This window comes from Podarcis liolepis (assembly GCF_965112155.1).
Source record: "Podarcis liolepis genome assembly, chromosome: 16".
NCBI classification, from domain to species: Eukaryota; Metazoa; Chordata; class Lepidosauria; order Squamata; family Lacertidae; genus Podarcis; species Podarcis liolepis.
In genome coordinates, this window is record NC_139567.1 from 19,848,666 (window position 1) to 19,871,283 (window position 22,618).

A 22,618-nucleotide genomic window follows, 5' to 3' on the forward strand; every position below is an offset into this window, starting at 1 on the left:
AGGCAGCAGGAATTAATCCCGGTTGGGTTGCTTCCCTCCTTACTCACCAGTGACCGTGGAGTGTGAGAGTGGCAGCCAGCGAGTAGTCCATGGCTGGTCCAGGATACAGGTAAGCTGCAGGCAGGAGCCCAAGCAGGAGGACACTGACTGCTCGCTCACCTGTCCAGTGCAGAGAGGCAGCCTTGGAACCAGCTACAGGGAGAGAAGAAGCGCTGTTAATAATCTCCAGGAACAGCTGCTCGAGAGCTGGGAATGAATAAAGGGTACCTTTAATGATTCAACATTTGTCAACAAATCAATGCAAGCTAGTTGGATTTATAGGTCTCCTCCATTCCCCGAAAGGTTCCTGAAATTCGACAACAGTTGGCTTCTTCATGCCAACGATCATATCAGTTGAGCCTCCAAAGAGGAAATGGTAACTGATTAATGTTGGCAGAACTGAAGTATTGTCCCAGATCTGAGGTCAAACAGATGGCAAGGAAAAGGAGGTAACCAGGCCACATAACCCCATAAAAAAGCACAAAAACCTTGCCTCCGACAGGACTCTTACAAAAAAAAAAATATGGAATTTTTTCATTTATTCCCAGCATCAATCACACATGGAGGCAGTTTGCTACCAATGTTACACTGATTTGGGTGGAAGGGTAAATACTTTTTTGTCTTCTCTTCTAGCCCTTCAAGATGCATAAAATAGTACATTTAAATATATTCATCTGATTATTTGTATGCCACTTTTACACACAATTGTGCCCAAAGTGGCTCACAAGGTAGAAGAAGAATATAAACAACAATTTGATGGCACACAAAAAAAAAACCCTTCTCCCAGCCTCCCACAACCAAATCAGGAGCCCAAACATCATTTATGCAGATTTGCTTATCAATCATTTGCATGCATTATTCTGAACTGAACAGTGGATATTTGCATACCTTTTTTTGTGGAGATGTAGCAAGTTGGTGGCAGAAGTAAATCTACAGGTGACAGAGGGATGGTTGAGTGTGTCTTGGAAGAAGAATATGACTGGAGCTGAGAAAGGAGGGGCACGTAGCCTTGGGAGAGGGGAGTACATAAGCCTGACCCCCTGAATATTGAAGCTTTTGCACACACAACCTGGGTGCACCCAAGCATATCTCCACAGCCACGAGGACTAGAAACTTGCTTTTTAAAAACCTGGTACGGTAAGAGACGAAATTTCCAAAAATCTAAGTTGTGAGCAAGAACACCAGATTCTATTTAAAATTCTGCATACAAACTGCAGGAACTTAGCAGATGCAACAGACAACACAACTAGTACCACAACTAGTATATATGGACTAGAAAAGAACTATTACACACCAGGGAAAACACCAGCTTCATTCAAGACTAGCTGTGGAGAGGATCATCCACTGTGAAAAGTTGAATTGGCACATGTCAAAAGCAAGAGTGTTTAATTACAAAGGCAGATGGTCGAAGATACGGCACAAGTGTATTTTTCCATCACCACCTACATCTTTAAAACACAAGCTTTGACTTTGAGAGTATTAACAAACACCTGCAGGTTGCACTAAGGTGCTAAGTTTGCAAGGAGAGTTGTAAGTGGACAACTGTTCTGCTTTCATCCATCCTTGCTGGATTACTTTTAAGGAACCTATTTCAAGATATATTACATGAAAGTAGTTACACAACAACACAGACTCCGAAACGGCTTACTTTCATGCAATGCATTTGGGACAAGAGCACTAATCAATGCTAAAAAAACCTCTAGAAGAGAACACCTTTGAGTGAAACAGCTTAGGTCTAGTTACCACGCGCTCTACACCACATGGGGCCTCAGCCAGCCTCTAAAAAAACTGCACCCAAATGCATTCTTTATTGTAGGGTCATCTACTGCAAGGCTGTTGTGTAGTTCCCATGAATTCCAACAGACTTGGAAACCAAACATCCAATTAGTTGTCCTATTTAAAACAGGCCAGAGGCAGCAAAGTACATAACTATCTATGGACCGTTATGGAACAGAAGGAGATTGCATGGCAAGCAGGAGAGCAAAATAGTGTTTCTTTCTCAGCCCAAGAGAACAGATTCCCCTTTTGCAGATGATCACGGCTGTCCATTATATGAGCAGCCTGAGACTCCACTACATTCAGGGATGCAATTCAATGTCCCAAGATTGTTCACCACATCATTTAAGTTCAGAATAAAAGGATGCAAATAAAGCAAACTGCATAAAATGAGTGCACATATTTTGTGCTGGGATGTAAACACACAGCTTTGCAACATATACATTTGAGAAAAAAGATATAAATTGGGAAAGTAGAAGACAGGAAAACAACAGGCATTGTCTGGGGTGCATGTTTGAAGTTGTAGGATGGAACCTGCATGGTTCAGGCAGGAGACAGAGGAATGCTGAGAACTGAAATTCCACCAAGTTGACCCTCTCTTCCCAACTTTCTGGCTTTTCAGACACTCCCAGGTACTCCTCTGCAACCATCAAGACTAGAAGCTTTAGCTCCATAACTGAAAGGAATGCCTCGCAAGACAGAAAACTCGCTAGACGAAAGAGTTTTCCGTTTTGGAGGTGCTTCGCAAAACGAATTTCCTATGGGCTTGCTGCGCAAGACAACAATGCCTTGCGAGTTCCTGCGGGTTTTTTTCTCTCTCCCCCCCCTTTTTCTAAGCCACTAAGCTGCTTATCAGCTGATCCGATCAGCAGTTAAGCCGCTAAAAGCTGCTAAAAGCCGCTAATAGCGCTAATCCGCTACCCCGTCAATGGGCTTGCTTCGCAAGACGAAAAAACCGCTAGAGGAAGAGAATCACAGAACGGATTCTTTTCGTCTTGCGAGGCACTACTGTATTAATCTAAAACTTATTTTGATAATCCTAGGATCTGCCCCAAGCTTTCAGGGAAGAGTGAAATAAATTAAAAAACAATAATTAGTTACTGAAAGCACTGTCAATGACAATAATTTGTCATTAAAATGACTTCATTTACCACTTGCGAAACTACAGAAAGCAAATTCTTTCTAACATGTCTCTAGCTTTAGCTTGCCAAGTTGAGGATGACTGTCATAACTACAGAGAGAAAAAACACATGAACTATTTTGCATGGCCACATGAAACAAAAGCACGGCAAAGGAATCCAAGAAAGACCTACCTAAACTCCTGGGGGATGTGTGGATTTTACATGTCAGAGGATGGCGCTTGTCAGTTGCAACACAAACAGCTGGTCTGGTGAAGACAATCTTGTTCAGGAGAACTGTGGGTAGAACAGGCAAATCTCACCCAAGGTGGAAGAGGACTTTAATCCTCAGACTCGAGTAAAGTGTTTATGCATGCAATAATAAGTACTAATGACGTGCTAATGTTAAAAAAAAAAGACTTTAGAAGGGAAGCTCTTAGGAACAAAGGAAACTGAGAAGAGATACAGCTCTCCCAGCCACTGAATGACAAGAAAATCCACTATGAGAATCTACAGAGAGGTGATACAAGAAGTCAGTGTGGTACCAGTATATAAGTACCCTCCAGATACTGCCTCACATGGCAACAAAAGGGGGTCCCAGGCCTCCCAGGATCAAGTTATGCACATGCATGTGTGAAGCAGCCCATAAGTTAGTATAGATGGGATGCTGGATAACAGATGGACAAGATGTCCTCCAGATATGCTTCACTGGAATTTTGGAAGCATTCCAAAATCATATTGTGCAAACCTACATTTCCATATATTGCACAAACAAAGAGGTATGGGTAGGTAGCAGTGTGAGCAAAAGAGAGAACAGTTAGGTCAATGCATGTCCCCTTTCAATGCTCTTATTTCTTTGCAAAGAAAGATAAACTACCCTCTTCTCCACTCACATGCTAGCTCTTAGGTCACATGTTACAGGGCAGTGCATAATCTTAGAGGCTGCTGCACAACATCCCAAAGTGTATGTGACCAAGGGTTTGCGATAGCAGCGGAGATACTGGTTAATATTTTCTATGCCTTGGGGCACTCATGTATTGCAAGTTGATGACTTGCATGTGTAATTAGAACTCTCTCTCTCTCTCGTGTGTGTGTGTGTGTGTGTGTGTGTGTGGAGATTTACAATTGGTAATTAAATGTTGCTCTTCCACATCTGAAAGAACAAGCTGCATTGTTCTGATCTGCACAAAATTGTCTCTGTCTATCACACAAAACACATTTTAGTAAAATCGTGTTTTACTAACATAGGAGAAATATCTCAGTCTCTATTCTAATTATTAAGACATGCTCCTTTCACCACCTCAACGAAATTCTTGAAGCAGAAAGGTGTGCAGAGTAAGTTGCTTGTGGGCTACAGCTGGAAGGTTGGCAGGTATAGAGTGAAGAGAAAGCAAAGGAAAATGCAGCTACCAAAGCAAATTAGTCTGACATTAGCAAATGCCAAAGGACCACAATGATAAAGAAGTCTTTCCTATGAAGGGAGAAAGAAAACCAGGTTATCTCATCTAGGGAACCCCAAAGCTTGCCTCTTGCTTCAAAAGAGAGTCACCTTCAAAAGGATAACGCTACAGCTCCATGCAGCACAGCAAGAAGCAGATAAAAGTTGCAGCCAGGAAAGAAGACCTGGAAGGAAAAACTTCCTGGCCACAGGGACAAATACCACTGGGACAGCAGTGGAGGAGAAACAAGCAAGGAACCACCAGTACCAATATATATTATTTTGTTCCCAAAAATGGCTTTCTGGAGGGGGGTGGGGTGCTCGGTGGCAGAACCACTCATGCCCTCCAATGCAAGAGCTCCCAGGTGAAATCCTCTATAGCATCTCGGAGCAGGACTGAGAAAAGACTCATTTGCCAGAAACCCTGGAGAGCCCTTGCTGCCAGCCAGTGCAGACAACAGTGCGCTAGGCTACAGGTCTGACTCAGGACGAGGCAGTATCCTGTGTCCCTCTGCCTTATGGGGAAGGGCAAAGCACCCGCCTTGCGGGCAGAAGGTCCAAAGTTTACCCCTTCTATAGCGCCCCCTGGCAAGGCAGGGAAAGGACTCCCTGGTATGATACCCTGGAAATCCACCGCTGCCAGTCAGTGCAGACAATACCGAGCTACGTCGACCAAAGGTCTGGACTCCGTACAAGGCAGCTTCCTCCGTTCTCAAATGTCAGTTTAGACAGGGAGGAGAGACAAGGGCGAGTCCCTGCGAGGCAGAAGGCAAGTCAGGTCCGCGTCCCCCTCCCCGTCCCCCTCCGCTCACTCACCGACTCCCCCGCCGTGGGGTCTGCCCAGCCCCGCCCGCAGCAGCAGCAGCCCCGCCGCCATTTTGCAGCGTTCGCCGTCCCCCTTCTGCCTATCCGTGCCCTCCCGCTCTGAGAGGGGGAGGGATAGGGCCCAAGGGCACTCGCTGCCCCGGAACAGGAAGCGTGACGTTGCGCTTCCGGTCAACGAGGCGCCGCTTCCGGTCGACCCTTGAGCGCGCGGGTGTGGGGAGGGCGGTCCTCGCCTTTGCCTTCGTCCTTGTTTTGAGGGGGGGGCTTTTCGTAGCACCTCGGTTCGGGGAGGCCGCGGGGCAGAAGCTCCGCCATGGAGGACCCGGAGAGGGAGGCCGACGTCTCGGAGCTGCAGCGCCTGGTGGCCGTCGAGGAGCAACGCGCCCGCCTCGCCGCCCAGGTACATGCCGCGAGATACGTGTGCGTGTGCATGGAGGTACAACAAGCGTGCAAGATCGGCTAGGTTGAAATAGGAGTGGCTGGCTGAGTGGGGCGGGGGCTTGAACCTGGCCTTTTCTCCATGGAACACCCCGCCCAGAGCAACCGTGTTACGAACTTTTTTGTGTCGTCTGAACCCACATGCGTGTCCACGACTCAGACCTAATTGTAATTCGCTCTCCCCTCATTCCTGCGGGTCTGACAGATGCCTAGTAGCACGCCCCTTTACCCCACCCCGCTCCTTTCTAAGGCCCTTTCTGAGCTCTTCTCCCCTTCCTTTTTGGGGGGAAACCAGGGACTAGGGACCTTTTTGAGCCCCAGGGCCATGTTCCATCTGGGAAAGTTTCTGGGATCTTCTTACCAGTGTGGCACCATAACTTTGCACGGTAGCATTTGCCTTGCAGCCATACAAAAGCCAGAGGTTTCTGCACACTCCCCTTTCTATCCAGGCAAGTGAAAGACATTGCCCCAGTTCAAGGACACCTTCTGGCCCAGGAAAGCACTTAAGCAGGGCCTTGTAGGGTCCAAAGGGCCAGAGAAAGTCCTGGACAACCCTCAGACCTGAGGTTTACCATGCCTGTCCTCCAAACAGCACTTATTTACTATACCTGCTTCCATTAAGAGAATCCAGACTGGATCCACCCTCCTGTTAAGAAACCTGAGCTATAGTTTACTTTACAGTATTATTTTGCCTAGAAGGCTTTAAAGGTGGCTGGGCTTTCTGAAATGGCTGCACCTGCCTTATACCCTTTCTTCGCCCAGACCTTCTGCCCCTTCTTATACCTTAAACCTCCTCCCCAGAATTCATTCGGAGGGTGGGATCTGCTAGAATTGCAACCCCTTCTCACAAATACTACTTTTGAGGCATGCAAGATTGGGAAGCATCATTAAATTCAGTGGGATCAGCTTCTGAGTAGATAGGCATAGGACTGGGCTGTTGGAACATAGCCTCATGCTGCACCACTGTGGCAAAGACAGTTCCTCCCAGATGTGTATTTGGGGTGGGGAGTGATCTCCTACGGCTTTGCTTCAGCTCTGCTGTGAGAAATAGAGGAGTGATTTTTTTAAGCCCAGGTGCTTCTAAATGGCCAGTTCCAGGCTTCTCTGTCAGATATCTCAGTTTCTCACACCAAAAGTTCCCCACAAGAATGTAGGAAGCTATATTGTACCAAGTTAGACTATTTGTCTATCTAGCCCTGTATTGTCCACTCAGATTGGCAGCAGCTCTCCAGGGCCCTACCTCTTCTTTTCCACTGGAAAAGAATTGAACACAGGACATTTTCCGTAGAGCATAAACTATACCACTGACCCATACTCAAGAAATGATAAACAGAGCTTTGAAGAGTATGCACATCCATTATTATTACAGTGGTACCTTGGTTCTCAAACTTAATCCATTAGACTCCCGAAATGGTTCGAAAACCAAGGTGCAGCTCCCAATTGTCTGCAGGAGCCTCCTGCACTCAATTGGAAACCGCAGAAGCAGCATCAGACGTTCAGCTTCCAAAAAATGTTTCCAAACCGGAACACTCACTTCCGGGTTTGTGGCGTTTGGGAGCTGATTTGTTTGGGAGCCAAGCCGTTCAAGTACCAAGGTACCACTGTGTTATTATAATTATTATTATTATTGGGGGGGGGAGGAATGGGACTCATTGATCCTTGGTTGTTGTGATTTCTGTAGCTTTGGGGTATGAGTGTTGTTGTCCTCAATGTTACTAGCTACATGTGTACATGCTGTATGGATGTCTGTGGGGAATGTGGTTTTTGTACACAGATCCTGGAATGTATTTCTCAAATTTGGGAGTGTTTCAGATGTGCTGGGTTTTTTGAATATGTGTTAAAGCCTCACTTACTTTACCCACTAAACCCATACTTTTGGAGGGGTGGGTTTTGGGGGGTCTTTTTAGATGGGCAAGACAAGGGCCTATGCCACACATCACCCAAACAGCCAGGTTCACTTTCTGAGGGTGTGAGTCTCCCCTGTAGCTATGTTGTGCCATGGATATCTGCTACATGTACACCAAGCTGGAGAGGGAAATGGGGCCTCTTGTTACCCTTCGCAGAGGGCAATGGAAACTTGCCGTGTTGAAGGTTGTGAGTGGAATTGAAAGAGACTGGTCCTAATGGGGAGTGCTGTTAATACTTGTATCCGTTCTCATCTCTCTCTCCCTGCTTCAGGTTCACAACTTCATGGAGGTCTGCTGGGAAAAATGTGTTGACAAGCCAGGTTCCAAGCTGGACTCCAGAACAGAAACTTGCCTCGCCAACTGCGTCAACCGCTTCATAGACACAACACTGTCCATCACCAATCGCTTTGCACAGATAATACAGAAAGGAGGCCACTGACTACCGCATGGTGGAGTCCCCTTTGGTCAACGGACTTAACAAGATCCAGGTCTTTCACTGGACCCCTACTCTGTCAGTTGTTCTACCTCAGTGCAGCAATGCTTGAAGAGCCATTTGTACATGACTGTTCATGCCTAAGTGGCATTAGACTGGGTCACGTAGAACAAAATCTTTGCTCCTTTCAAGCTAATAAATCAAGACCTGTCTAAACAAATTGACTCTGTAGCAAAAAGTTAACTGCTTTCCTTTCTTCCCAATGCAGGATAACAGGGATAACATGTACCCTCACACTAAATAGCATGCTCTTAAAATTCTCTCTCAAAGGTAGAAGTGTTTTCAGGAAATCTTAGGAAAAAATGGGGAGGGGGGAGCAATTGTAAACTCATTGCCGGAGGAGCTGTCTTCATTTGTCCCCATTTATTAGCCTCTTTGAGGGATCTTATAGCTCACATAGGCTCTCTTGTGTACTCTTTCCTCCTCCATTTGATGTGAACAGAAAGTTGCTTTCCGGCTCAAAACTAATTTGTACAGTAGTTACTGCTGCTGATAATGATTGCAGTCAAAATCCATTCAGCCCTCCCATTCTCTATTTTGGAGTTTATACTGCTTCAGTTTCATTCTCCGAGCATGCCAATTTGTATCGAAGCACATTTCTTAATGAACACCTGTGAACCTGGTCAGCATATTTTATCCCTGCAAAACACATGTTCTGCCATTTGAGGAAAGAGCTGCTTTCAAACAGAGCTTTCTAGATCTGTGCCAGAGTGCCGATTGCAAGTTCTGCAAATGTAACTTAGGATTCCCTGGCTTGCACTTAAAGGCCAGTAACAGGTATAGATCCTTCACTCTGCCATCCTCCCTCTAGAAGTTGGAATTCCATTTATAGTGAGTGTGCTGTTCTTCAGATTTATTGTTGAAGCCCACCCCTTTCACAATGCCTTTCTGATCTAAGATTGTCTCATCTCCCCCACCTCCAAAATAATCAGTGCATGTTCACAATGGTGTATAAAATCTTAAATGCTATTATAAAGACACTTCATTTTGACTGCCGTTGGGTGAAACCAACATCGTTTGTTATTGCGGACCATCTGAATTTATTCATGCCAATACCTTGCACATATTAAAAAATAGTTGTTTTTGTCAAAATAACTTGAGTTGCTTTGCTTTTTATAGCAACACATTAGAACTACTTTCAAAAAAATAAGCTTTGTGCACTGGTACCACAATGTAGGACAGAACCATGTGGCATTCTGTTCACTATTCCCAGATACGGGGTGATGGCAGACAATTGTATTTGTGCAGGGAAGCCAGGCAGAGGGGAGAAGGTCAAGAGACTGATAAAACAGCTCCAGCAGGATGTTACTGTGAGAAGATAAGATGTGACCATTAAGGATAAGGAAAGAGGGGAAAGGTCCAAAACCCTTTACTCTAACCAGCCTGTTAATCCTGTGTGTCTTGAGTTTACAATGGCCCACTTTAAGAAAAAGGAGGGAGTGATGAATTATCTACACTACAAGCTTAGTAGTTTTATAGGTACTTTAATAGTCATGGTTTCCCCAGAGGCATGGTGGGAATTTCAGTGGGAAACTGGTGAGGATGCAAAGAAGCCACTAATGTATAGCCCCAGTTCTCCTTACAGGGTCTGGGTAAGAGGGAATCAATGTTTGGTTTATGGTGTAGACTCTACCTCTTGACAGCATAAGATGCAGGGCAGAGGTAACTAGTTCCAAGTTCTTTCTTCAGTGTGCATCTTTGCAGCCCCTAAGCTGTAGAATGAGCTAAGCCAGCCTTCCAGCAAACTACTGAAACCCTTCTGCTGCCTCCTGTCAATCATAGAAGGCATGTGGAGGAGGCTTTCATGTAACTCCATCTGGAGGAGGGAGTTACATGAAAGCCAAGCCGCATCTGACTAGTTACACCATGGATGGGACACCTCTGATCCTTCAGGTGCTGGTGGTCTCCCATCAACCTGAGAAACCACTTCTCTTGTTAAGTAAGAACAGGAACTCTCTCTCCAACTGCTCTGTCATTCCCTGACTGGTAGCGAGATATATATTTTTCCAGCAAGAGCTGGCAAAACCAAAGAGCAGGCAGCTTGGACACACACCAGCAAAGTTGACAACCAGTTTACCAGAAGGAATAGGATATGGCATTAAGCATACTCTTGCAGGGGGTGGGGTGCTTATAACCTCCATTTGACCAAAGAACAGCCAGCAGAGGTGGCTTACTTTGAATCTCACCGTGGCTTGTGTTTGGATAGTTGTCTCTGAACCCCAGTAGATCCTATTTGAACTTAGGGTGGCCACATGCCCTGTGCTGTTCTCCACTTGGCCTTTGGACCTGATGACACATCTTGTATGCCACCATCTGATCAACCTCGCAAATAAGATGGGTACAGGCTGGCAACCTGAGGAGCTTCTGATCTCCTTCATTGTTTATTGCAATTAAATGTTAGGTATTGGCCATCAAAAATAGATTTTAGTTTTTGAAAAAAGGCAAAGGGTACCCAAGGTCAGTTCTGTTCTATGCAGACTCCAATAGTAGCTGTTTTGTGAGTTAAGGTTCCGTATTGTCACAAATAAACTCAAGTTTGAACCTGGGCTGGACAAACAAGCCTTGGGCTGGGAGCTTCTCATTTCCTGACCAGTTTCTGACCTACATGAAACTGAAAGAAGCCCCCTGCAAGTAACTGAGGTTTGCGGCATCTAGATCATAGAGCTGTTGCCCAGACTACTTTTGTTCCAAGGGGGCAGCACTTGGAGACCAATCTCCCAGAACGTCAGTGCCCCTGCCCTGCGAAAAGCACCGACTGTGTTGGTCCCTTTCCCCTAGTCCTCATCAGAACTGTCCTCTGAATTCTCATCAGCAGCCACTTTCCAGTTCTTCCTCTTACTGCGCTTCTCCTGCACCCTTTCAGCACACCGTTCTGAGAGAGACACGTGGCGTTTCCGTCTCTTTTTCTTTGGCTGCTTCTCCTGCTTTTTATCTGGCTTACTGTCCTCAGAACTGCTGGAGGGGCAGCTGCTGGCCTTGCTGGAGTCACTGTCTTGCCCCGAGGAAGAAGAGGGGGCTGCCCTTGCAGAGCTCTTCTTGGCCTTTTTGTGACGCTTCCGCTTTCTCTTGCCAGCGCCTCTCTCCGACGAGTCAGACTCCTGGGAAGAATCTGCCGTGGCACTTGGCTGCTCCTGTTTCTTCTTCTTCCGCTTCTTATGAGATTTCTTTTTCCGCTTCTTCTTGTGTGATTTTTTGGCTTTTTTCCTTTTGGGCAACTCAAGGGAAGACTGCGTGCCGGGCTGAGACTTCCTTTTTCCGTTCACAGAGTTTTGTTCATCTCGCTCTCGGTCACTGCAACACAGCCAAGAGGACAAAAGTTTAAGGCATGATATTGAAGAATAATCAACAATGTTCTAAAGTGGAGGTGGCTTAATCTTTTTTGCTCTAAGGATGCTTTTTCATCCTTGGTCAATCCTCCACAAGGGCTGTGTGCTAACGGGGGGGTATGGTTACCCACGCATAGAACACAGTCTGGGATACAGAAGTCCATGCGTTTAAGACAGATTCCTGCAGGAACTAAATTTCACCTGGAATAAGAGGTATAACACTGAAAATACACACCTTACTTGTTTTGTAATGGAAATAAGGAACCATCTCAGTTTGGACACAGTTTAATTTTTGCATTTTATTTAAAATAAAAAGTTATACAAAAAATAAAACATGTCCACAAGGCTCATGCGCACACCATGTCTCCTTCTCTAGAACAGCCGTAAGTCAATCAGCATCTGCTTTTAAAGTGAGAAGAAGACTCCAGCTCCCATCAGCCCCAGTCTACAGAGCTGATTTGTCAGGGATTATGGAAATTGGAGTCAAACAACACAGGTTCCCCACCACCAACGTTTGAAACTAACTAGAATTCCTTGTTATATCCAAACTTGGGAGAACCAGCCCCAAACACACGCTACGGTTTCATCCTGTATAGTGTGAACAAACCAGACTTTAACCAGAGTTTTCTGAAGTTTGGATGTAATGTGAGTTCAGCTTAGTTTAGAAGCAGAGATTTCTTTTTTCTTTTTCAATTTTTTTATTAATTTTCACAAATTATAAACAAACAAACAAACATAAATCATAACCTTATTAAGATTACACTTATTAACATTGTTAAGTGACTTCCTGGCTTCCCCTTGGTTGGGTTTCAATGCATATCCATTTAACGGTTTTCCAGATCATACTTCTTATAAACTTAACTTAATCATTTAACATCACTCTATTTTTTCCATTCAGAATTAAACATATTATCACTTAACTTATATAAAATCCTAGGCTGATCTAGTTCTTGCAAGCTATTTCCAATTAATTTAACTTAACATATTTAACTAAATAGTCATTAAATTTCAACCATTCTTTCTGATACTCCTCCTCATTCTGGTTGCGGTCTTAGAAGCAGAGATTTCTGAAACCCTCTTACCTGTGCTAGAGGGGAGGAAGGAGCATGTGCATTTGAGGTTTGTACAGGCAACATTGAGCCAGAGATTAGTGTGAAGGTCTAAAAAGGTCAAACATACTTTCCCACCACCCTTTTTACAAGCAACCTTATTGGCTTTACCTGTCTGTATCGAATTCTTCTGGATACAGCTCTTTGTAGCCACTGTGGCCCCACCTGCAAGAGAACACCATGCTGTCTTAAGAGGTTCACAAACATACAAGCTATGAAACCACAGAGCAAAGCAACACATGATGCAACCTTTGTTGGACTGCATCACTTCCGGCTGCAGGCAACGGGATGGAGGGAATTGTACCCTTTAGTGCTGCAGTGCCTCAATCTACCATGTGCTTTGCAGATTCAAAAGAGAAGAGAAATTGTCACTGTAAGATATTCCTCCAACTTTAGGATTCCCCCAATTGGCAAGAGGCCTAAAATATGTCATAACCTTGCCTCACCCCTGCCAAACAAAATCTAGAAAGCAAAATACCTTGGGGGCAGAGGTCTGTCACCTGAACTCATTTTTTTCTTGGGAAAGCACCACATGCACGAATGGACTTCTTATCAACGACATCGGTAAACATTCAGACCTGTCTGGCATGTTTGCTTCACATTCGTAGAGCTTCTTGTTCCAGTAGCGGGCATGCCGGAGGTCGTCTTCCATCTCTACTGACACAGGAGCCAAGTTCCTCGCCTTCCAATTGGCCTGCTGGGTCTCTTCATCAAACCCATCGCTACGCATCCGGCTGCTGCAGACGAAAGACAGCAGGCTTTGTACATTTTGAAAGGTAAAAAGGCAAGCCATGAAAAGAGACTAAAAAGAAGGTCATTCAGAAGGAGCTCCCCAAACAATATGGGATACCAAGTTCACCCCATTGGTCCATCTAATTTAGTATTGTCTACTTTGACTGGGAGCAGTTCTCCAGGGTTTCAGATAGGGGACTTTTTCCCAGCACTACCTGGTGATGCCAGGGATTGAACCAGAGACAAGCTGCATGCAAATCATGTATTCTATGGTACGCCCCTCAGTTTCTTAGACTGGTTGCCCTATAAACACTTAGTTGGGTTCGGGTTTGTCAGCGTGCATTGAGAGAAATGTCCCACTAGTGCTAAGTTTCCCGGAGACAGTGCTGTAGTAAAGAAAGTGTCAGTTTGCATTTCTTGGTACAGAAAGTATTGATCTGACGTGTAGAGATCTTTCCTATTCTAATTAATTCAAGAGGGTTCTGGAAGCTTCGCTGTGTGATACAAACTGGTGCAAGCTAGAAGTTCTAGCTGGCAAATAAATTTCTATTCTGCCTAGAAACAAGCAGAAGATTCATAATGTTTGGATCATTCATTCAGAGCTGAGAAGCTGGCTTAAACAGATTCTGTTATCTCTTTATCTAAAGGTCATGCTGACTACAATAATAAGGCCAGAAGGAGCCTGGGCTTCACCTTCTATCTCTCTTTCCTTCTGGTGTGGTGTTCTGTATATAGTATGCTTAGTGTTAAGGTTTTCGTCTTATTATGTTATTGTAAGTGTAAGTTAAGTCTGTTGCAACTCAATTTCTTATGGACAGTGCCAATCCTGAATGTATTGGATTTTTGAACATTATGCTCATTTGCTTTCAGTAGCAATAAAGCTCTGCTGGATGAAAGATCATCGTATTTTTCACTCCATAAGACGCACCCAACCATAAGACGCACCTAGTTTTAGAGGAGAACAAGAAAAAAAATATTCTCTCCCTCTCTACTCAGCAACTCTCCCATTTCTCCTCCCGCTTCGCTGAAGAGGCACTGCGCAGAGAGGGAAAGCTGTGCAGCGCCTCTCCAGCAAAGCAAAGCCAGGAAAGCAAGAGGGATCGGTGCGCACTGATCCCTCTTGCTCTTCTGGCTTCAGCAAAAGCAACACAGCCTGCATTCACTCCATAAGACGCACACACATTTCCCCTTACTTTTTAGGAGGGGAAAAGTGTGCCTTACAGAGCGAAAAATACGGTGATTGCTTCTGGTCTATTTTGGGGGGAATCGTACAACAGGTTTTAAGTTTTTACTCTGCTAACTATACGTTAGAATCTGCTCTGGATCGATATGAGTAGAATTCTTGACAGAAAGATTGTACACTTTCTCCCTGATATGAAGTTCATAAAGGATATTCCTTGGCAAGATAGCTCGGTTGGTTAGAGTGTGGTGCTGATAACGCCAAGGTTGCAGGTTCAATCCCCGTATAAGACAGCTGCTCTTCATTCCAGGGGGTTGAATTAGATGATCCTCAGAGTCCCTTCCAACTCTACAATACTATGATTCTAAAAGTGGCCAATTTATGCTAAGATAGAACTTCTCTGCTGTCCTTCCTTGGCACTAACTCCTTCAATCACAGATGAGGAACCTGTGGCTCTCCAGATGTTGTTACGAGTCCATCTCCCACCAGTCCCAGGCAGCCAGCCAATAGACAGGGACAATAGAAATGGCAATCCAACAACAATCTGAAAGGGGCCAGAAATACCCCATTCCTGTTTTATAAGCTCTGGTTTTAAGAGAAGCACCGTCCCTCCCTTCTCTATACTTCTGCTGGGGTCAGGCTGCCAGACCTTTCCCTTCCTGCCATATCATCAGTTGGTGGGGGACAGGAAGGGGAGGGTGCGGATAAGCTTCTCCTTACTCCCAAACCTTGACTGAAACAAGCACAGACTTCTGATCAGGGTGAGGAGCCACAAAGTAGTTGGTGGTGGAGAAGGATTGCTGCAACAGATGCAGCACTGGCAGCACTGCAAAGCAGAAACGTCACTTGTTGACACATGCAAGTCCCACCTGGAACAATCAGGAAGCAGTCTCTTTTCCTTGCCCCACTGAACATCTTTGTTCTGCTTTTCCATTTCACGAATTTTCCACATTTCCGACTCTTCTTGAATCTGAGGTACATAAAGAAATATATCAGTTTAAGAAAGTACCCACCAAATTGCTGCATTTCTACAGGAATGACCCCATTGGTAGGAGGAGGAACTACCAGCAATCACCCCCCCCCCCCACTAGGCTCTTATTGTCAGGTCAGAGGAGCAGTCTTGTACCCCAATGCCAGCTTTTTCTGTCCCCTCTCCCCCCAGAAATACCCGGAGGGAAAAATGAGATAGAGCTGTGTCTGTTGTTGTTATTTAAATTTGTATACTGCCCTGTACCCACAGGTCTCACAGGACTAGCATAGTTTCTAGGGCTAGCATAGTTTAACTGCTGTTTTTAGTGGCACTTCAGGGACTGCGAAGCCTACATATCCTTTCTGAAGGCCATGGATCCTACTGAGAGTTGGAGCTCTGACATCAGTTGGACCAGGGCCACAGAAGCTGCTGCAGTGAAATGGAGGGGGAATCTGACACCAGCACTCCCTCCACCCTCAAAGATGCAGCTAGGCTATACCCTACATCCCAAGAGATGTTTTGGGCTACAAAACACACTTCTCAGTACCTTGTTATGTGCATCAGTGTGACGGATGACATTTCGCAGGAGGACTTTCCCCAAGGGGACACGGGACATCCTTTAACCTTTAAAAGCAGACAATAAACAAAACACAGTATAAGTAATAAACGACAAGTATATACCGTATTTTTTGCACCATAACACTCACTTTTTTCCTCCTAGAAAGTAAGGGGAAATGTCTGTGCGTGTTATGGAGGAAATGCCTACGGGTGGCATGCCTACGGATTTTCCTCCTCTAAAAACTACGTGCGTGTTATGGTCGGGTGCGTGTTATAGAGCGAAAAATACGGTAATATACCTTCTCAAAACTCTGAAAACATCCTCAGTGGCTATTTATAACAGAGCCTCATCCCAGACATGGTAACTGCTGATGCCGTTAAGAGTGAATGCAGGGAGGCTTTTTTCCCTTATGCAGAACCTTCTGGGGGCCTCATCCCAGTCCTAGACCAGGTCAGAGGCAAAGATGAGCAAAGCAATGAATGTGACTGTCAATTTTGTACAAGAGGCTACATTTCACCCACATAAAATCCATGTATTTACAGTGAGGGGGGAAAGTATTTGATCCCCTGCTAAATCAGCCCATTTGTCCTCTGACAAAGAAATGACCAGTCCATAATTTTAATGGTAGGTTTATTGTAGCTGTGAGAGACAGAATAACAACAGGAAAACCCCCAGAAGACAAAAGTCAGAGATTGATCTGAATTATAAGTGAAATAAGTATTTGATCCCCTATCAACCAGTCAGATGTCAGGCTACCTGGTACCTTCACTGTATGTAACGAACTGAGATTAGAAGCACCTGCTGTAAGGGAGAGGTCTTGCCTGTAATCCCAGCTCGTTACAGTACCTGTACAAAAGACACCTGTCGACAGAAGCAATCAATCCAGCAGATTCCAAATAAAGACATATTTCTCTTCCCTAGGAACTCCTTATACCAATGTAAATTCTCAAGCTCCCGGGAACCTACTTGTGTCAAACGCAACAGCTAGCAGTTTGGAGGTAGGGGGTGGAGAGAAGGGTGGCTATATATTTAGAATAAATTGTGCATTTGATAACAAAATGCAAATAAGAGCAAGGGTTATGAAGCTGGTTCTTTCAATCCATTGCATGGCATTATTTTTTTAGCATGGGACCACTGGGGTTGACCGCTCTCCTCACATGCTTTGGGAGCACTTCTGTCCTCTGAAATGCTCTTGGGTATTCCAGACAACTTGGTGCAACTCATTTACCCAATTCTAGAGTCATACCCATAAATCAGAAATGCAGAACAGCTCCCATTATCCTTGACCGCTCCTCAAGCTCAATATTAGATTATTCAGGACAGAATCAATAATTTTATACACAGCACATAATTAAACCAGGAAATTTACTGCCTCGAGAGACACAATGGCCATCAACTTGGATAAAGAGGAATCGGACAAATTTATGAAGCATCAAAATACAAATAATGCCTACCAGTCATGATAAACATATAGTGTATCTGAATAGCAGCTGCTAGGATTCACAAGTGAGACAAGTGCTTTTACGGCTATATACTGCTTTCGGGCTTCCCAAGGCCCATTGGGTTGGTCACTATGAGAACAGGATCCCCTTATGTTCTTATGAATATTAAGAAGTTTTGGAGGCCCGGCCAGTTCCCCAGCCCATGCCAAAAACAGCACCCAAGTTTCTTAACAGCTGCAGAGATTTTTCACCCATGATTTGCAACTACAAAAGGAATGGGCCATCATTATTTCAGATTAGTGATTATTACAGATCAACTAACTAGCCCAAAGAAGGATCTGATCCTGAGGGGGGCAGCTGCTGCGATTTTCTTCCAAGTGATCGCTGCTTCCCCAGCTTTGCTAATGGGCGCTTGCAAGGCGGGCACGGCGCGCCGCCCAGCCCAGGCGTCATTCAACAGGCCCGGGTTCAAATTCCCGCTCAGGCAGCACGAAGCTCATACTGGGCCAGGCATCGTGTCCGAACCTGGCCTACCTCACGGAGTTGTTGTGAGGACAAAATAGGATGAGCGGAGGGAGTCACGAATGTCCCCCCCCCCCGCCCCGAGTGACCTGGACAGGAATAGAATAGAGCGAGCATCCCCCTCACCTAGTTAGCGAGCCTTGCCAGTCCACGAGTCACAGCCGAGCACGCATTCACACGTTCCTTCACCACCCGTGTCCCGAGCTTTCCCTCCTAAGGAAACCGCTTATTTATTCCTTTTTTTTCCCCCGCCTCCTTCCGGGGACCTCGACCACGCAAGCGGCAGACTCCCGAGCTGATGATTCGTCAGGCCTCGGAACCCGGAAGGCGTGGGGAGAGAAGAGCCGGGGGAAGAGAGGGAGAGGACGCTTCGCTTCCGCTTCCGGCGGAGGCCACTTTCTCCTTCCGGCGGTTGCTAGGGAGACGGCTTGGGTCTTCGCGGGCGCGCGCGGATCGACTGGGTAGGTTGCTTGTGGCCTCCGCAAGGGAGTCTCAGCGCACAAAAAAGCAACACCCAAAATGATTTGTACATTATTAGCTCTTTTATAGTTGTTGATATTTCTCTGACATCCCTTTTTTTACACGTGTAAGATTCTTCGGCTTGCAAGTAAGCCCCGTTTATTAAGTCAGCGGGATTTACTCTTGAGTAGTCACGGCCACGAATCAGGGCCGCTCGTTCATTTTTCTCCTGGGTAGCGGGGAAACAAGTGCGTGTTTGACACCTGAAACAGGCACCCAACAATATTTATAGCCCAATCCTGTGTATGTTCTGCTGTGAAGTCGGTGCCCGATTTAAATTGAATTCTCAGGTCGTTGGATATAGGATTGCAGCCTTATGAGAGCAATCATTTGCATGTCTGCTCAGAAAAATGTTCCGTTGTGTTCTGTAATATTTATTCCTCAGGGTAAGTAGAAGTCTTAGCCTTTTTATACTGCTTTTCGAAGTTTCAATCCTGGGCATGTCTATTCAGAAGCAAGTCAGATTGAATTTGGTAGGTGTATACTGGATCGAGGCCTCATGGGCGCTATCTCAGTCACTCTTATATTTAATGAAATGGTTTTGGGTGCAGTTTTTAGCTTTGCAGATTTTACTATTGAGTTTTTATTGCTTTACATTTTGGAACTTGCCCTGCAAAGGTATAAATATATAAAATAAAACAGCCCTGCAAAGTAGGCTAGTATAATTACCCCTTATGACAGGGGGTGCAGAGAGAGAACAGGTTTGCTTAAAGCCATTTACAGAACAATCCCATGAATGTTTACTCAGATGTTGTTCTACTGTGTTTGATGGGGTTTGATTCCAAGGCATGTTCAGATAGGATTGCAGTCTTAGGAAGCGCGTAGCATAGAATATCTAAACTTGGAACTTCCCTTTTTAGCTACTTTGTCACATCATCTTTAAACAGGCGCAGCTTTCACATTGGTTTGGAAAAGCTGCACCTGTTGCATTCATGCCTGCCAAGCAACTGTTTTAAAGTAGCTTTCCCCAAGTTAGTGTTTTCCTGATGCCCTGGATTACAAATCCATCTGCCCCAGCCTTCCTGTGACCCCAAATCTCTGGAGAGCCCTGTGTTGGAGTAAGAGATCCTGCCACCACACAAGCCAGCAAGGCAAGTCCTGTAGGACTAGCTCATTGATTTTCCCAGTTTTTTAGAGAAGGAATGGAGGCTAGTGTTGAAAAAGGGAGTTTTAGGAACTCTCCAAGGACAGCCACAATGAATTTCTCCCCGTATAGATTTTACCGCAAGACAAAAGAGCACAGTAAGGCCCTGGAAGCACTTGCTAAACTTCACAGTTCTCTTCCCACAGTCTTCTCTGACTCTCTTCTTGTTTTGCTGCAGCCGCCCACTGTTGAAGAGACAATCATGGAGGCTCTTTGTAACTCTGAGGATATGCTGGCAAAAGCGAACCAACTCTGGACGATGCTTGATGACTTGGCTGAGAGCAACCCTGAAAGTTACCACCAGTTCATGCAGCAGCAACTCAAAGACGCAAAGCAACATTATGCTCCTGCAGAACCATACATGTGCCTGAAGACCTGCATCTTGGTACGTTGCAAGACACCTGCACAGCAAGAAGGAAGCTTAGACATCAAAATGTGCCTCCATTTTCACCAAACCTTTACTCAACTAGCCAGGCAGATACAATAGGCATGTGTGCACTTGATTTGCATTCTATATTTATTCTATTGCTTCTCCCTAACTATTTATTTCTTATTTATTTAGAATAGAAAACAAGATGGATGGAAGGTAACAGGTGCAATTATCTTTTCAGTTAATCCAAAAACGCTGGACCGTATCCAGGACCAGAAATACCAGAGAACGCAAACCAGAGTTTGACCATGTTCCTATTCTAGTTCATGCCTGCATGATGTAGTAATAAACCATCCTCCTTTATTAATTAACTGGTTTTGTATTCTTTTTCCAGGATCCTACTGAAAAATCATTGTTCGTTAACCTCTGCAGGTGGAATCAGGTTCCAGCACCCCAATCGCCATCTGACCCAGTGCCATTGAGGGCTGGCAAAATGGAGGAGATATCTGAGAAATCAGGTCAGCTTTGCTCCTTGCAGAAGGTTTAGCTTGCTGTGTAGAACAGTGCTCATTTCTATAGGTCTATTTTAGCCCCTTATATCCCAGCCCATTTTCTCTCTCCAAATGGGTGGGGTGAAGATGACAGGAATGTACATTATAAACCAATAAGCCTTAGCTGAAAGAGTAGGAAAGTAACAGCCAAAAGAGCAAAATTAAGTGTAATCTCACAATTTGACAACTGTGGTTTTTTTAAAAAAAAACTACAATTTTATAACCATGTATATACCCCCATTGTCTTCTACAATATAATGCATATGATAAAACAATAATTAGACTTTTTTTCTTCTAGAGTTTTATACTGTCCTTGATATTGCATACAACCAATCTGTTATCGAGAAGGGAAAGGATGACCCAAAAATGAAGGACCAATTGATACGTCTATCACTTAAGTATATTGAGGAGCAATATAACATCATTCTGTCAAACTCCTACACTATAACAAAATTTAAACTGAAGGGAAGCCTGGCAAGGATGAGACAGAGCTTAAGGAGAGAGCAAGCACCAGTGGCTTTGTCCCAGAAGACCTTGCAGAAAGGTAAGTACCCTCCCAAGTCATTACCAGGAGTGAAACATGATGGGGTATGATGAAACTTCTCACACCACTCTTTAGGAGGCAAGTTATAACCCACATTAAGAGGCACTTGCAGAAGCGTGCTTGGTTTCAGCATGCCTCAGTATATTGTTTTATGAATTTAAGATGAACAGTAGGACCTGAAATATTTTATCAATTGTAAAAAGGAGAGATCGAATACTTATTTCACTCAGTATAACGCACATCTGTCTCTGACTTTTGTCTTCTGGGTTTCTGGGAGTTTTCCTGTTGTTATTCTGTCTCTCACAGCTACAATAAACCTACCATTAAAATTATGTACCAGTCATTTCTTCATCAGAGGGCCAACGGGCAAATTTAGCAGGGGATCAAATACTTCCCCCCCCCTCACTGTAGAACATATAAGTGATACTTCTGTAGCTATGTGATCCATTAAAGTATTTTTTAAATTCCCATGTCTAAAAATCACCTTGGAAAGAAGTGACACTTGACCAAATGAGAAACATCATAACAAAGGAAGATAGCAGTGACCTTACTTTGCTAATGGAGAACACGGTGCCCTCTAAAACATGCCTCATTGAAGAGATTTCCACTACAGAGCAGCCAGAGGAATTGTGCACCCCAGCCTATGAAGTCACCATCATAAAGGATATGAATGAGAAGCCTCTGAAGATTGAACTGAAAGTTGAATTGCCAGAGGTACACTGTGTCTCTGAGTGTGACCTAAGCGTTTCTGAGGTAAGTTTGTCATGAATGACACTCAACTCTGGCTGCCCTTCGGACAGCCCTATGTCCATCTGGCACGCCTCACCTGTAGCAATCACAAGTATGTACTTCAATTACAAAGAAAATTCTTTTTTGATTTTAGGATGATGTATTGATTGAATGCCCTGCAAAGTATAAATTACACTTGGATCTTCCACAGTCTGTGAATGAAGAAGCAACAACAGCAGCATTTCACAGCCAGAAGAGAGTCTTACTTATCACAATGCCGGTGTCTGAAAAGAAGTGATGTTAGCAGATTTGACACGGCATGTGGGCTTGGGGGATTGGATACTGCCCACTCAGCACTTCCAAACACTTTGCATAGGTTAATATTAAAGTCTGCTGGCTGCTTGCCTGCATTTCACACATTGGATCATTAGAGCAGGCATCCCAGCTGCCCTTTGGACAGATGCAGAGCTGAGTAATGCTAACTGGAGATATGTTTCTAAGTACAGAACTGAAATTCAACTCTAATGGAGAATGTTCCAATGCTTACTTTAAATGTTTCTCTTATCAGTCATGGAGTTTCTGCTGTATTGTGCAAACTGTAACGGCTCAACAACTACATGAAAATCTTATAAAAGCACTTGTAAAGTTTACATTTTCATTGATCCCTCAATTAACAAACAATACAAGATAACACATTCTGGGTTTGAACTGTGTCCCAACACCTATTCACAAGAACTCAGCTCAAGGGTGTAAACTTAAATACACTACAAGTTTTTCCATGGCACTATTTAAAGACCATGTGGTTGATGGGAGATACATTTTGAACACAGGACAAACAGGACTTAGCTTACCAGTTGTGGCTTTCTTGAATCTAAAAGGTTAGATTA

General features: G+C 44.6%; 4 protein-coding genes across 9 annotated transcripts in view; 2 read left to right on the forward strand and 2 right to left on the reverse strand.

Annotated features, from left to right (window-relative positions):
- BCO2 (beta-carotene oxygenase 2) overlaps window positions 1-5,372 on the reverse strand; it is a 71,680-nt gene extending 66,308 nt beyond the window's left edge. The window contains exons 1-2 of the mRNA XM_083481052.1: window positions 5,188-5,372; window positions 3,129-3,230 (exon numbers count right to left, since the gene is read on the reverse strand). Coding sequence (XP_083337178.1) covers window positions 3,129-3,230; window positions 5,188-5,248 — 163 coding nt within the window. The 5' untranslated portion in view covers window positions 5,249-5,372. The remainder of the gene's footprint in view (window positions 1-3,128; window positions 3,231-5,187) is intronic.
- Window positions 5,373-5,460: 88 nt separating this feature from the next.
- TIMM8B (translocase of inner mitochondrial membrane 8 homolog B) lies at window positions 5,461-8,194 on the forward strand. Its single transcript, XM_083481248.1, has 2 exons — window positions 5,461-5,596; window positions 7,813-8,194. The coding sequence occupies exons 1-2, from the start codon at window positions 5,510-5,512 to the stop codon at window positions 7,978-7,980; spliced, it is 255 nt and encodes an 84-aa protein (XP_083337374.1). The 5' UTR covers window positions 5,461-5,509; the 3' UTR covers window positions 7,981-8,194.
- A 2,183-nt stretch (window positions 8,195-10,377) lies between these two features.
- On the reverse strand, window positions 10,378-18,220 carry NKAPD1 (NKAP domain containing 1). The gene is made up of 6 exons (XM_083481169.1): window positions 18,001-18,220; window positions 15,899-15,975; window positions 15,251-15,351; window positions 13,048-13,206; window positions 12,581-12,634; window positions 10,378-11,325 (listed from the first exon to the last, which is right to left on the reverse strand). Exons 2-6 carry the CDS (start codon window positions 15,965-15,967, stop codon window positions 10,809-10,811), a joined length of 900 nt encoding a protein of 299 aa, XP_083337295.1. The 5' UTR covers window positions 15,968-15,975; window positions 18,001-18,220; the 3' UTR covers window positions 10,378-10,808.
- On the forward strand, window positions 18,173-22,439 carry PIH1D2 (PIH1 domain containing 2; the record flags this gene model as incomplete). 6 transcript variants are annotated; one of them, XM_083481139.1, is made up of 6 exons in its annotated part: window positions 18,173-18,335; window positions 19,684-19,922; window positions 20,302-20,425; window positions 20,757-21,002; window positions 21,496-21,755; window positions 21,886-22,439. In XM_083481139.1, the coding sequence occupies 6 exons, from the start codon at window positions 18,173-18,175 to the stop codon at window positions 22,027-22,029; spliced, it is 1,176 nt and encodes a 391-aa protein (XP_083337265.1). In that variant the 3' UTR covers window positions 22,030-22,439. The 6 variants fall into 6 exon arrangements, with proteins under 6 accessions (XP_083337265.1, XP_083337269.1, XP_083337267.1 ...); XM_083481143.1 differs by having other exon boundaries at window positions 18,261-18,335; window positions 19,716-19,922; XM_083481141.1 differs by having other exon boundaries at window positions 18,305-18,779.
- Between the last annotated feature and the right edge of the window lie 179 nt (window positions 22,440-22,618).

Excerpts from the sequence above, each read along its gene's own strand:
- NKAPD1 (XM_083481169.1), bottom strand. The coding sequence starts at position 15,967 with ATGTCCCGTGTCCCCTTGGGGAAAGTCCTCCTGCGAAATGTCATCCGT. Across the intron at positions 13,207-15,250 it reads CTGCTTCCTGATTGTTCCAG|CAGCCGGATGCGTAGCGATG; the intron begins GTGGGACTTGCA and ends TTTCGTCTGCAG. Across the intron at positions 11,326-12,580 it reads GAAGAATTCGATACAGACAG|TGACCGAGAGCGAGATGAAC; the intron begins GTAAAGCCAATA and ends GCTGTGTTGCAG.
- TIMM8B (XM_083481248.1), top strand. The coding sequence starts at position 5,510 with ATGGAGGACCCGGAGAGGGAGGCCGACGTCTCGGAGCTGCAGCGCCTG. Across the intron at positions 5,597-7,812 it reads GCGCCCGCCTCGCCGCCCAG|GTTCACAACTTCATGGAGGT; the intron begins GTACATGCCGCG and ends TCCCTGCTTCAG.